Below are 13,279 nucleotides of genomic sequence, written 5' to 3'. Positions count from 1 at the left end.
GGACCAATGAGAAGCTACTGCTTGTGGACAAGTTTGTCCACAAAGTCACTCTCAAATTGATATACATAATCAAAGTATGATAAAAATAAATAAAAAATCACAAAATAATAATAATAATAATAAACTAGTAAAATATAATTAGACCGGGCCCGACGTGGCTTTCATTTGGCCCTAAAAAATGAGGGTTAAAGGGCGGGTTAAGGGCTTGAGTTTTCATGCTTGACCCTACTCGACTCGGCCCTCAATACAAAATAGGGGCGTGCTAACATGGCCCTCAATCATGAGGGCTTTTATGGTTTGAGGGCAGGGCATTTTTTGTGATTTATTTATTTATTTTTATCATACATTGATTATGTATATCAATTTTAACTAAGTATACAAAACTAATTCTTATATCTTTAGAAAAACAAAAAAATGAGATAGAGATGGTGGAAGAGATAATACTCTTAAAACATCTACATTTTTCATACTTAAATATGTTGTTATGTTGGATTTGCTTTTATGTATAACTGATATACATATCATTCAATCAATTACAAAAAAAGTATATGTTATGTTATGTTCTAATTTATCTACTATTAAAAACTAATTTAGTGATTTTTTATATATAACTTAGATAATTAAAATATAATACATAAATATAATGTAAAATAACAATAAAATGTATGATGGCCAAGTGAGGGTTGGTGAGGGCTTAATGAGGGTCGGGCTCATATTTCAGAACCTAGGCCCTACCCCGCCAGTTATAAGCATGAGGGCCGGGCCGGCCCACCCTTCAAATCTGTGAGGCCCAACTTTTGAGGGCTTGAACATGCAATTTTGAGGGCCTAGGGGCCAAATTATCACCCACCCCACTGGTGGCTATTTCGGACCCATATTTTTCGGGTCGGAAAATGAAACTGGATATTTGGACCGAACTACGACCCAACATACATAATGGGCTCATACGCTGTATTGAGGCCCAGCCCAAACTCTTACTTCAAAGTTGAAACCAACAAAAAAGAGCTGGACCGCTCCATTACAGTTGGAAAAAACCGTTGTGAATTTGTGATGATTAGAAAAACAATCTCCAACCGTCCCCAACTGTCAACTTTATGGAAAAACTGTGCAAACATTCATGCATTGAAACAAGTCCATGCAAACTTGATTGTTAATGGATTCAACTCAAATCGTTATGCTTTGAGAGAGCTTATTTTCACCAGTGCAATGGTAATACCCGGGACTATAACTTACGCTCAAACTTTGTTTGAACAAATTACTGAACCAGATACTTTCATGTGGAACACTATCATTAGAGGCTCAGCTCAAAGTTCAGTTCCTTGTAAAGCTGTTTTGTTATATACCCAAATGGAGAAAAAGTGTATAGGGGCTGATAATTTTACTTTTCCGTTTGTCCTTAAGGCTTGCACTAGGTTGTCTTGGGTTAATATGGGTAATGGGATTCATGGGAAGGTTTTGAAGTTTGGGTTTGAGTCGAATACGTTTGTTAGGAATACCCTTATTTATTTTCATGCAAATTGTGGGGAGTTGAAGGTTGCAAGGATGCTCTTTGAGGGCTACGCAGAGAGGGATGTGGTAGCTTGGTCAGCTTTGACGGCTGGGTATGCAAGGAGAGGTGAGTTGGTGATGGCTCGCCAGCTTTTTGATGAGATGCCGGTTAAAGATTTGGTTTCTTGGAATGTCATGATTACTGGGTATGCTAAGCATGGGGAGATGGAGAGTGCTAGGAAACTTTTTAATGAGGTACCTGAGAGAGATGTTGTTACGTGGAATGTGATGATTGCTGGATATGTGCTTTGTGGGTCTCATGAGCAGGCATTTGAGATATATGAAGGGATGAGGTGTGCGGGAGAACGACCTGATGAGGTTACCATGTTATGCCTGTTATCTGCTTGCACAGATTTTGGAGGTTTGGATGTGGGTCAGAAGATACATCAGTCCATTATGGAGACTGGTTTGAAAAGAATGAGTACTGTTCTTGGTAATGCACTTATAGACATGTACGCCAAGTGTGGAAGCATTGAGAGAGCACTGGAAGTATTTAGGGGAATGAGAGAGAGGGATGTCTCAACTTGGAACTCTATTATTGGTGCATTAGCTGTACATGGTCATGTAGACGAATCTATTCAATTGTTTATAGAGATGCAGAGGGAGAAATTCAGGCCAGATGAGATCACCTTCGTTGGTGTCTTAGTTGCTTGTAGTCATGGTGGGATGGTCATTGAAGGGTGCCAGTACTTTGACCTAATGAGGATTCAGTATGGTATTGAACCTAACATAAAGCATTATGGTTGTATGGTAGACCTGCTAGGACGTGCGGGGCTACTGGATGAAGCATTTAAGTTTGTAGAAGAGATGGAAATCGAACCCAATCCCATCATTTGGAGAACATTGCTTGGGGCCTGTAGGATCCAAGGAAACGTTGTTCTAGGGAAACGTGCAAATGAGAAGCTTTTAGCAATGAGACGGAATCATAGTGGGGACTATGTTTTGCTTTCAAATATATATGCCTCAAAGGGTGAGTGGGATGGTGTGGAGAGAGTCAGGAATTTAATGGATGATAGAGGGGTGATAAAAGAAGCTGGTTCTAGCACAATTGACACAGACAACAAAGAGCTCATGGGGTTCTTTTTTAATTCAAAATCTTAATTGAACCTGGAAATGGTTTTCTAAAAGAAAGTGTGTGAGTGATTAAGATTGATCTCAATGGTTTATATATTTCCCAACTTCTTATCCACCCCCTCACCTAACTTCCTAACTCACGGCAACGCAAGATGTAATGTGGGTTTGCTCCTCTAGCAATCTTTAATGGTGAATGCTAAGCCCAAATCATAGGAAGGTTTTGTCAAGATGACCTTATTTGGGCAACAGCATGTACTTTCTGAGTCTTTGAGCAGTTCCTAAACAATGATGTGTTTCCTTAAAACTGTGTACGGAATTTCAGAAATAAAGGAAGCAAGAAAGGAAGGTTCTTCAATCTACAATAGAATTCAAGATAAAGAAAGAGCTAGAAACGTTGGGTCGAGTTTCAAGTAAGTGCTCCAGAGTTTCTAAATCAACGGATGGTTACTTCAACTGATGGTTGTGCTACGGGTTTAGGAGGTGCTCCAGACTTTCTAAAGTGAGATTTGGGGACAGTCAAGCATGCTCATCATATATGAAGAGATCAACAATAGGGACAGTACCTCATGAAACTGATAGTGTCTTTTGATTCATGCTTATGAAGATGAAGCATTAGTGTACTTGTACTATAGGACTTGGTGACTGAATTTTTTTCTACCCATGGTGTTGATGTGCCAGTTGCGTGCAGGAGTATTGGAGAAAGCAAAATGTACTAATAGTTATTTGGAATACATCTTTTGGGGCAAGCAGCAGGGTTCACAGAAACAATAATAGGCTATCTTAGTGGTACCTGGGACTGAGAGTGAGCGTCTTGTCGAGCTAAGGCTAGAACCTTTGGGTGATGATACCAGAGGTATGGGGCTCGAACCCCGCCAGCATCAAAGAGTTACTGATCTCATTTAAAACAGGCTTGCTAATCCAAAAAAAAAAAAAAAAAGAGTGAGCGTCTTGTCGAGCTAAGGCTAGAAGTCTAGAACCTAGTAAATGACATGTTAAGAATGAAGGCTTATGATTGTGTATTAAGAATTTTTTTACTATTCTGCAGTAAATCACAACCAGCTGACATGATTGTCTGTAGCAGAATTAAGGACATGAAGATCTACTTGCAGAATATACTAAAGGAAGTACCAGACACAGCTGCTACTAAAGTATCGTCTTTTTGGATAATTTGGGGATGCTATGTACAAACAAATTTCAAACCTAAGATTACTACCTGGGGCTGTAAAAGTGAATGCAGATGGTTCTGTTATGGTTGATAGATATGGTTTTGAGGTATGATCATAGATGACCAAGGGAGTGTAATGCTCAGGGCTATTGATGCAGGTCTTGCAGACTGTGTAATGTTCGATTCTAAAAGGTAGAAGTCAGTTCAGATCATAAACAACGTCACCTCTCTTCCATGGTCATGTCAGAAGGACAGAATATGTTTCGGGTATTAAAAGGAACTCTTGAGATTCCGCAGATTGAGCCAAGTTTCCGAAGAACCAAGAATATAATATTCATTTGGTTAAAAGAAACTGAAGTTAAATATATGCTACAAAGGATCTTCCTCAAGTCAAATCCAATTTCTGCTGTAAATGTAATTAAACTCCAATTGTGTTTGAGGTAATCTCAAAGAGGTTGCGTCCCATTCTAGTAGTCAAGCATAACTGTTGTCGGCTAATATTGCAACTACTCTAGCTTCAAGGTGGACTCGTATTTTTCCAGGAAGGGGAGTGAATGGTGTGGGCTGTAAATTCGCTAAAAGGTGCCGCCGTTCATAGAGTTTGCCGTAGATCTATGATTTGGTTTAGTTCGGTTTTAGAGTCCTATTGTAATCTGTTTCTCTTGCACTTAATCTATTGTTATCGCTTATCAGTACAGCAACAATATACTTCGTGCCTTAAACAAGGCTCAGTTTTAATTTTCAATTCTTATAGTCCTCTCTCCATCTTTCATTGCAATGTTCTTTTTCTCCTTTCTTGATCCTCATACCATTATTATTATAGTCACAGCCACAGTCACTCTAGTTGGCACCGAGTTGTATCAACGCTGCCTCAAATATCAGACAAGAAATACCGAGTGCTCAATTGAGTAATAACAATGAACTTGATCTGTACGCAGTAAGTAATGGAGAAAATGATACTGATAATAACTCATCGGACTTATTAATAGAGATGATTCGTCTTTTTCAACTCAATTACTGGCAAGACCGTGATTTTCCTTCCTTTTCATAGGTGATTTCTTGTACTGATACGAGCCTGTTGTCTATTAAACTCCAACGTACTTGAATGGATCTCTTTGCCAATATTTTGTTTAGACTTTAGACTGCCTAGAGTGGCTGCTCAGGTAGGATACATTCAAGCTTGGACTTCATAATCAACATGAAGTTAGCTTATTAAAAAAGCTCCTGGCAACTCCATGAAACGTGCTTGGAGATTGAATGGTTCCTGATATTAAGGTTGCATTACAGTGAGAGCAACGTACACCCTGTTTGATTGTGAACCCTGTGCCTAATTGGGAGACAGCAATTTGATGCACGTTAATAACATTAACTTAAAGTTGTTTTTCATTGAGGTGTGTGGGTACAAGTACAACTCCATAGTTTACAGAAGTGCAGTAATATTAGACTTGAACATGAACTGGTACAAAGGCCGACAGCCGGTCACCGGATATAGCTGGTAACACTTGATTATCATTTGGATAGCCAGACTATGATATCTTCTTCTGCTTTTTGTCTCGGAATTCTTTAATCTCACTGTCTATTTTCGCTTTCACCCTAGCATGGAAACCTGGATATGGTTCATAACCGCAGAACATCTGAAGAGCCTGAAGCAACCAACAACTGCAACTTGTCAGCCTTTCGTGTCAGTTTAAAAATGTTATTGTCAAAATTGGAATCAGAAATAATTACCTCTAATAAAACAAAAAATGGAGCCATTACGAAGGCTTGGGTGAGGTTGTCCAAAAGAGCTGGAGCACGTTTCTGCAGAAATATTGATTTGTTTGGAATGAAGGCAAACTCTTGAAATAATGACATACAAATTTCGTGAAAATAAACGGCGAATCGCTTCCTTCAAAAAAGATTTTTACTAACCTCAAATACTCCATGGCCTATGAATTGTCCAATCCAACAGAACACTTGAGCTGCCAAAACTACCTGGGTATAAAGTAAGTGCTATCAGTGTGATGTCAAGATCTAAACTAAATGGGGAAACATAACATATGAAAAGTGATGGTAGGTCCTAACTTCGAACATCAGAAAGCAGATTAAATACTACTTGGAAACTACGGCTCGAAAAATTGAAAAGTGAATGCACCTCATGAAGGACCTGATCTGTGTCTACGCATGCCTCATATGCATGCTCAATTCAATTCAAAAGTATATTATAATTTGCTGAGGTGAACAAGTTCACATTTTTGTTCTTATTTTTCCTATAACCATTTTTGGAAAGAAATGACATTTTGATATTTAAATTATGTTGCGTGAGACACTCTTTGAAATTCTCCATCTCAAAGATGAAAAACATAATTTACGTGGTAAACATTGTAGTAAATCTTCTGACCATCTTTCCTGATTCGTATAGTCGTATGCTGTTCATCAGATCCTCGTTGTCATCTCATACCCTCTGCAGTCATCATTATGAAATTCCCTTCTATACAAACTAGATTCGCTAAAAGCATATTGTCCAGGTTATCTAGCTTTCTGTTAAGGTCCATTTCAACTTCATATGCTTATCTTTAAACATTTACCTTCAAGCCGTTTCCCCACGTCTATATCAATCCTAGCAAATTCCTTCTCTGCAGTACGGTATAGATTTATAACTAATTCAAGAGGACCTCTTCCTACCTCTCTTCTCAAAATCTTCAAGCATTCCTCTCTATTTTTCATGTTTCCTTTCTTGCACCAAATCCATATCTTGAGAAATGGGGATAAAACGACTATCTCTATAATTGATAGGATGTTAAAAAGAAGGAATAAAAAACCTCCAAGATTAAAACTCGAACCAAATTCAATTAATAATTATTAAAAAAAGAAAAGAAAAAAGAAATAGAAAACCCCATTGTGCTCTTGAAAAAATCAAACATAATTAACTCAGTCCAGGAAACACAGATCTAGAAGATACCATGTGCTTTACCATTAGATATATATGCGCATGCAGTTATGTAGGTAAAGTAGTGGCAACACAACTTACACAAGGAAGTAAAATACTACAACATTCCGTCACAGTATGATCCAAGGGGTTACACGCAATGTACAAACAATCTGTGATATGCAATTTTAGTACTAATGGGCATAGGTTTGTCATAGAGAGTCTAAGTGGGAGTAAATTAGATAGAACACAAAAAGAGCTATACAGGTGTTTGGCTAGACCATCAAGGTGCATAAAATGCAACATCATGTGTCCCCTTCATAATTGTTGTGAATCTTCATATACATAAAGCTCAAAGATGTTCGTATACCAGGATATCCTTGCGTACATAAAGGTGTGTTTTATTGAAAAGAGAAAATAGCGGTAAGAAATTCACTTGCATCATCTTACCCTAACGACTGAGTTGTTTGTTATTGTTTAGCGTCCTAATAAAGGGGATTAGAGGAAGCTTGGTTTTCAACTAGGATGTTGACCATGTAGATTGACTATAACTTAAGATGACCGGGCTCAACTTTCCTGGTCTTGGTATCTTTCTCATTTACCATAAAGTCTACTCACTCGATGCTTGCCAGCCATCGGAATGCAAAATTTAGAATTTTAAAGATGATAAGCCCCATACGTCAAAAAAGCTCTACAGACAGTAGGAATCTTAACTAGATGGTACACGGCAGGAAGGTAATACTAGAATTGATAACCTAGTATTGTGGAAAAATATTCTCAAACGTGACGCGACAGGGGCAAGCCTAGAACTAGACGAACCTTTAACTGCATAGCTCAGATTAGGATTATTCTCTTGACCTGGAATTTAGTACAGACTTCCCGGACAAATAATTTTCGATTCTCTAAGGAAAAGGAGCAGAAAACTTAATCACAGTGACTAATATTAAACTACTCAAATAGCAATTAATGAACAATTGGCTTGCTTATACAATATATACACTATAATCATAAATAAATAAAAGCAGGTAGAGAAGAAGAAACTTACTTTCCAAGCAAGAGAATAGCCAAGATGATTAGCAAGCAAACTTCCCCCAACCCAAGAAAGAAAACAAAGAGCAGCAGCTAAAGAACCAGCTTTAACATCCAAAGCAATGTAAAACAAGGAATAAACCAAAGTAAAAATGAAGCCAAGATTGAAAACCAAGTTTCCACCAATTTGAGGAAGGGGGAAAAGAGATGGTGTGAAGTAAAGAAGGACAAGAGTTGTGAATAAAATAGGCCATACAAATAACATGTGTATGAATATGTTTATTGGGTTGCTGTGATATGCTCCATAGAATGCAAAGTGTTTTTCTAGATCAAATAAACCTGTTTTTGTCATTGCAAATTATTTTTTCTCAAGAGTGACAAGATTTTTGTTCGTGTTATTTAATGATGATCACCTTTTTGTTTGTTCGTCAAAGTTGGTTGTATTTATCGTGTTTTCGAGTAAACGTGTTTCGATTGTCACGCTTTCGGGTTTGTTTATTAAATTTTTCGCCCAATGTTCCAATTTAATTTCGGATAAAAGAGACAGACTTTTCTAATTATATCAAAAGCCCATCGGTCAATTTATTGATAATATTACAAATTTGTCTCTCACCCCATCTTCTCCAAACACAAATCTAAATAGTTTGAAAAAAAAAAAAAAAAACAAAACCTTTCTCCAAATTGAATTAAAAGTTTGAAATGTGTAACATAGAAATTCGAAATTAATGACGATTGTGCCGATTTTGTGCAATAAAAACCAAGATCTACTCAAAACAAAAGATAACCAACTACTACAAAGGTGAGAAACTAAATTTAAAATATCTCTCTCTCTTTAATTTTAGTTTTATTTTGTGCTTTGGTTCAATGAACTTGTTTCTTGCTTAGATGAACATGAAACTTAATTGTTGATGCTTGTTGTTTGATTTTACATGTTGTTTTCAACTGTCAACTCTCACTACAATATGGGTGTTGCACTGTCAATTATCACTGCAACATGGATATAGTACAGTCAATTATCATTTCAACAACCACTGTCAACTCCTACTTGATATGGATGTTGCCAGATCACGAATCTTACTACAAACATGGATGTTGCCATACCAATTCTTCTTGAATAACTATTGTCAACTCCCACTGCAACATGAATGTTGCAATGTCAACTACTACTATAACATAGATGTTACTATAACACCCCATTTTTTTTTTATATTTTTCCTAATACCATAATAATAATAATAAGAATAATAAGAATAGATAAAACAAAAATAGGGTAAATATTAGTTAAGGATAGGAAACCTGTAGGTACAGAGATAAACCTTCATCCCTATTTTTCGGGGGTTTTAAAACAAAAAAGGAATACACAGAGGAGTTCACACGGAGAGTTTTTTTTTTCACAGAAGGAATTTTACACAGAGAAGAAAAAAAAAAGTTTTACACATAAAGGAGAATGGAGGATTATTGCTGGAAATCTACTGACAGATAGCTGATGGCAAGAGCGTATCACGAGTGAATAGATAATACATCTTTCATTGAACATGCATTCTTACGTCTGTTTTTATGTTTATTGACAAAGATATAAGTTTTTATGCTCATTTATTCTTCTGCTCATTCTATATGCTCACTCTATATGCGGCCGAATTTGGAATACATATTGTTGTTCCTACTGTCGAATATTTATTTAATTGGTATGGTTTATGTACTGCTTTTTTTTCATGCTAATGGTTCTAAATTGTTAATGGTTGATATTTTGAGTGTAGATGTTTTGTTGGACTGTTGAATAGTTGGGATGACTATATGGGTTGTTGATTATGTCATTTGGTTGTTTTTTTTTTTTTTCGTTTTGTGGTTTGGGTATGGTGTAAGCTTTGGGTAGGCAGTAATGGTGTCGAACTCGATTTTGGGTAAGTGTGGGGATTCAAGTTTTGACTATAACATATTGTTGGGTTTTTGTTGGAGGATGATGGGTAGATGTTGGTTGTTTATATAGGTGTTGTTGAAGCTCTCAAGGTTTGTTAATGGCGTCAAAAGCGATTTTGGAGCAGTGAGGGATTTGAGTTTTGATTATACTAATAGGTTGGGTTTTTGAGGGGGAACAAAAACGACCATTTCATGGTGTTTGGTGGTCACGTTGTGGTGGTGGATTCGGTGGAGGTGAGCTGGTAAGGAAGAAGGAGACCAACGATTCTGTTTCTTTTAGTTGGGCTTGGGCTTGGGACGAAATAAGACATATGGGCTTAAGTTATTTAAGTTGGGCTTGGGACGAAATAAGACATGTGGGCTTAAGTTATTTAAGTTGGGCTTGGAAAAGGCTCAAGACTTTTGGGCATTAGTCTTTGGGTTTTTAGTTAAATGAGTTTAGAACTAGTTGACTGTTGTTGATCCTTGGCAGGTTGACTATTATTGACCAGTCAATACTTTGACTAGTTGACCAAGTTTGACATTTGACTTGGCTAAAATTAGGTCTATTAGGATAGGTTTAGGGCTATTAGCGTGCTTGGCTTTAGGCTAAGACTTTTTTTATATATACGTGTATTAACTACTATGTGAAATTTCATTCTTACTATATTTCTTTTATGATATACGACGCTATGACACTTAGACATCGATATAATTAATAACGCGTAAACAATAATACACGAAACAAGATACTCCTCCTTACTCTAGAAGAATATATGCAATAAAGTTCAATAATGTTCTCAATAAATTTACCACACCCTTTTAGAACTCTCTACGCCTCAAGTTTTGGAAATGAGATTTTATGACTGGTGATGGCATGTGATAGGTGGACATTTATTGAATGTGTCATAAATGGCCCGTTAGCATTATAAATAAGTATTCATTAACTGTGTCATGAATGACCCGGGTATTCATTGAATGTGCCATGAATGACCTGTTAGTGATATGATAGGTATTCCTTGAATATGGTGGAAATGACCTAAGATATTCATTGAATGTGTCATGAATAATGACCTGGGTTTTTATGCCCAAAGAGGCTGTGAAATATGTGTATGAAAGCCTAGAGATGGCTATGATATAGTGGTACTCGGTGGAATAGAGGCACACAGGAATGTGTGATTTGGCAAATGCGTGGAGTGCAAATTGTGAAGTAGGTACTAAAGGGTAGGTGTATAAAAAGTAATCGAATAATTAATAAGAGAAATTGATTTGATTGTGCGGGTTGCTTGGACTAGTGTTTGAATACATATAAATTAGCTAAATAGGTATATTAAGAATTTCTAACTTTTATTTTGCAGGAGGGTAGGGCTTACTGATATTTTGTGCAGGGACATTGTCATACCCTTATACAGTAGCGGTTATCGGTAAGAGTTAATTCAATTAATGAGTTATTATCATAAGTTATTATAATGAGTTATTAGAATGGAAATCTTGCTTGAGAAGAAACTATGTTGGTTGAAAAGATGGAACCACATGTCTTCCAAGCTGAGAATGGTTAATTATGGGAACATGAAAAGTGTTTGTTTTGAAAATTAAGATTTGGGGAAATGTCTTTATGTTGTTAGTCTACTCATACCAGCAAATTCCATTGTTGCTGACCCATGTTTGTTTTGTACGTTTTGGCAACGTGGGTGTGTTCTTGGGAACATAGGTGGAAGGCAGTGGAACCACGGCGTTTGCTTTGGATTCTTCCCTGGAGTAGTCCGTTAGGTCTTTTATTAGGTCTGATTCTTTTTGGAATGATGTAATAACGTAGTTTACACATTTAGTATGACATGAGAATATGGTAATGAGGACTTTCTATTCTTAGAGTTTTGATTGATGTTTGTTTGGACGGAAGATAGCCCTATTAATAAAGTGATGGCGGATAAATATTGGGATTATTTATTTTTTAAGTTGATTCTTATATGATATGAGTTTCGGTGTTTGTATGTGTTGTATCGACCCCGTTATAGCCTGAGTTTTAGACAATTGAACATAGTGATATTTGAGAGATTTATATTTCAAATATTCACTTTGTAATTGTTTAAAAATTCGGGTCATGACAGTTACACTGTCACCTCTACTGCAAGATGGATATTGCACTGTTACATTGACATCAAATAATTGAGATTATGTGAAGTCAGTCATATACGAATTTAATGTTAAAGAACTTAATGGCTATATATACACAATAGAAAGTGCACCTATTACTTTTGATTCAAATGTACTCTAAGTATTGTTGTGATGAAGTTAACATAAAAAGAATGGATCTTTAGCTCAAAAAGGTAGAGCACTTGGGAGAACAATCCCAAAAGGATGGTGGTGCAAATCCACCAAGATTCTTTTATATGTGTATATAACATTATTTTTGTAATATCGTTTATCAGGTGTATTGTCTGCTTACAATTGTGCAACATCCATGTTTTTAAAAGAATTTTCCAATTGTCGACGTTTACAATTATCGACGGTCACAAGCAGCTGGTGGCGGCTTGTTCTTAAATGCTAATATCCTATGTTTGTTCATGTTGAATACCTCAGCCAGTTGCTTCCTAAATTCCAAGTTTCCAACAAATGGGTTTAGCATGATTCCAAAGACAAAAAATAGTCAGTTTAAAAGGAGAAGTCTCCTCTAAAAGAGATGGGTTCAAACAAAGTAAGTCTCACGCATGGTTCTTATGCAATATCCCACTGCAACATGGATAGATGTTGCACTTTCAACTCCTACAGCAACATGAATGTTGCACTGTCAATTACGACTGCAACATGAATATTGCACTGTCAATGATGACTGCAATATGGATGTTGCACTCTCAACTTCTATAGCAACGTGAATGTTGCACTGTCAATTACGACTGCAACATGAATAATGTTGCACTTTCAATGACGATTGCAACATGGATGTTGCACTCTCAACTCCTACATCAACATGAATGTTGCATTGTCAATTATGACTGCAATATTCATGTTGCACTCTGGAACATGAATGTTGTACTGTAAATTACGACTACAACATGGATGTTGCACTCTTAACTCCTACAGCAACATAAATGTTGCATTGTCAATTATGACTGCAATATTCATGTTGCACTCTGCAACATGAATATTGCACTGCCAATTACGACTGCAACATGGATGTTGCACTCTCAATTACGACTACAACATAAATGTTGCACTGTCAATGACGACTGCAACATGAATCATTTCACAGACTATGAAATTCCATTATAACAAATGAAAAATAAAACAAACCGACTAGCGAATAGTCTCAAATGAGTATCAACATTCAATAAAAGTATACAATGAGTATCAATTTCTCATTAACAAATGTCAGAAGACCAAACTTAAAAATCTCAATTAAGATAACAAAAAAAATATGGTTTGCCGAGAACATCAAAACTGATCACAGACTAACGAATCACATCGGTGCTTTCAATTATTTTCTTTTTGGGTCTACCAGGATCGATCAATCTTCGGACTACACGGATAAACCACAGAAGAATCAAGCATACGTCTTGGCATAGAACCATTCGAACCGGCTTGATAGAATGTGAGTAACATTGCCTAAACGCGATCACCGTATATCCTTCATTAATGTAGCCATAACATTGCCTAAACAC

At 36.6% G+C, this 13,279-nt stretch overlaps 2 protein-coding genes and 1 long non-coding RNA gene across 3 annotated transcripts; 2 read left to right on the top strand and 1 right to left on the bottom strand.

Moving 5' to 3' along the window:
- Window positions 1-981: 981 nt before the first annotated feature.
- LOC147522736 (Pentatricopeptide repeat (PPR) superfamily protein) lies at window positions 982-4,285 on the top strand. The gene is made up of 2 exons (XM_086594953.1): window positions 982-3,475; window positions 3,668-4,285. Exon 1 carries the CDS (start codon window positions 1,051-1,053, stop codon window positions 2,647-2,649), a length of 1,599 nt encoding a protein of 532 aa, XP_086451079.1. The 5' UTR covers window positions 982-1,050; the 3' UTR covers window positions 2,650-3,475; window positions 3,668-4,285.
- Window positions 4,286-5,147: 862 nt separating this feature from the next.
- LOC147522735 (ER membrane protein, putative (DUF962)) lies at window positions 5,148-8,251 on the bottom strand. The gene is made up of 4 exons (XM_086594958.1): window positions 7,741-8,251; window positions 5,699-5,761; window positions 5,516-5,587; window positions 5,148-5,430 (listed from the first exon to the last, which is right to left on the bottom strand). Exons 1-4 carry the CDS (start codon window positions 8,074-8,076, stop codon window positions 5,314-5,316), a joined length of 588 nt encoding a protein of 195 aa, XP_086451084.1. The 5' UTR covers window positions 8,077-8,251; the 3' UTR covers window positions 5,148-5,313.
- Window positions 8,252-8,379: 128 nt separating this feature from the next.
- Window positions 8,380-11,551, top strand: LOC147522734 (uncharacterized). The gene is made up of 3 exons (XR_015214434.1): window positions 8,380-8,523; window positions 10,979-11,044; window positions 11,332-11,551. It is a non-coding gene; the product is annotated as an uncharacterized LOC147522734 (long non-coding RNA).
- Window positions 11,552-13,279: the final 1,728 nt, after the last annotated feature.

This window comes from Coptis chinensis, chromosome 1, assembly GCF_015680905.1.
Source record: "Coptis chinensis isolate HL-2020 chromosome 1, ASM1568090v1, whole genome shotgun sequence".
Taxonomy (NCBI): domain Eukaryota; kingdom Viridiplantae; phylum Streptophyta; class Magnoliopsida; order Ranunculales; family Ranunculaceae; genus Coptis; species Coptis chinensis.
The sequence above is the reverse complement of the archived record's forward strand: the minus strand, read 5'-3'. Positions and strand labels throughout refer to the sequence as shown.

What these genes read in the sequence shown, in the direction of transcription:
- LOC147522736 (XM_086594953.1), top strand. Translation starts at nt 1,051, where the DNA reads ATGATTAGAAAAACAATCTCCAACCGTCCCCAACTGTCAACTTTATGG.
- LOC147522735 (XM_086594958.1), bottom strand. Translation starts at nt 8,076, where the DNA reads ATGACAAAAACAGGTTTATTTGATCTAGAAAAACACTTTGCATTCTAT. An exon ending in TAGGCCATGGAGTATTTGAG is followed by an intron (nt 5,588 to 5,698) that starts GTTAGTAAAAAT and finishes ATATTTCTGCAG; the next exon opens with AAACGTGCTCCAGCTCTTTT. An exon ending in CATTTTTTGTTTTATTAGAG is followed by an intron (nt 5,431 to 5,515) that starts GTAATTATTTCT and finishes TGGTTGCTTCAG; the next exon opens with GCTCTTCAGATGTTCTGCGG.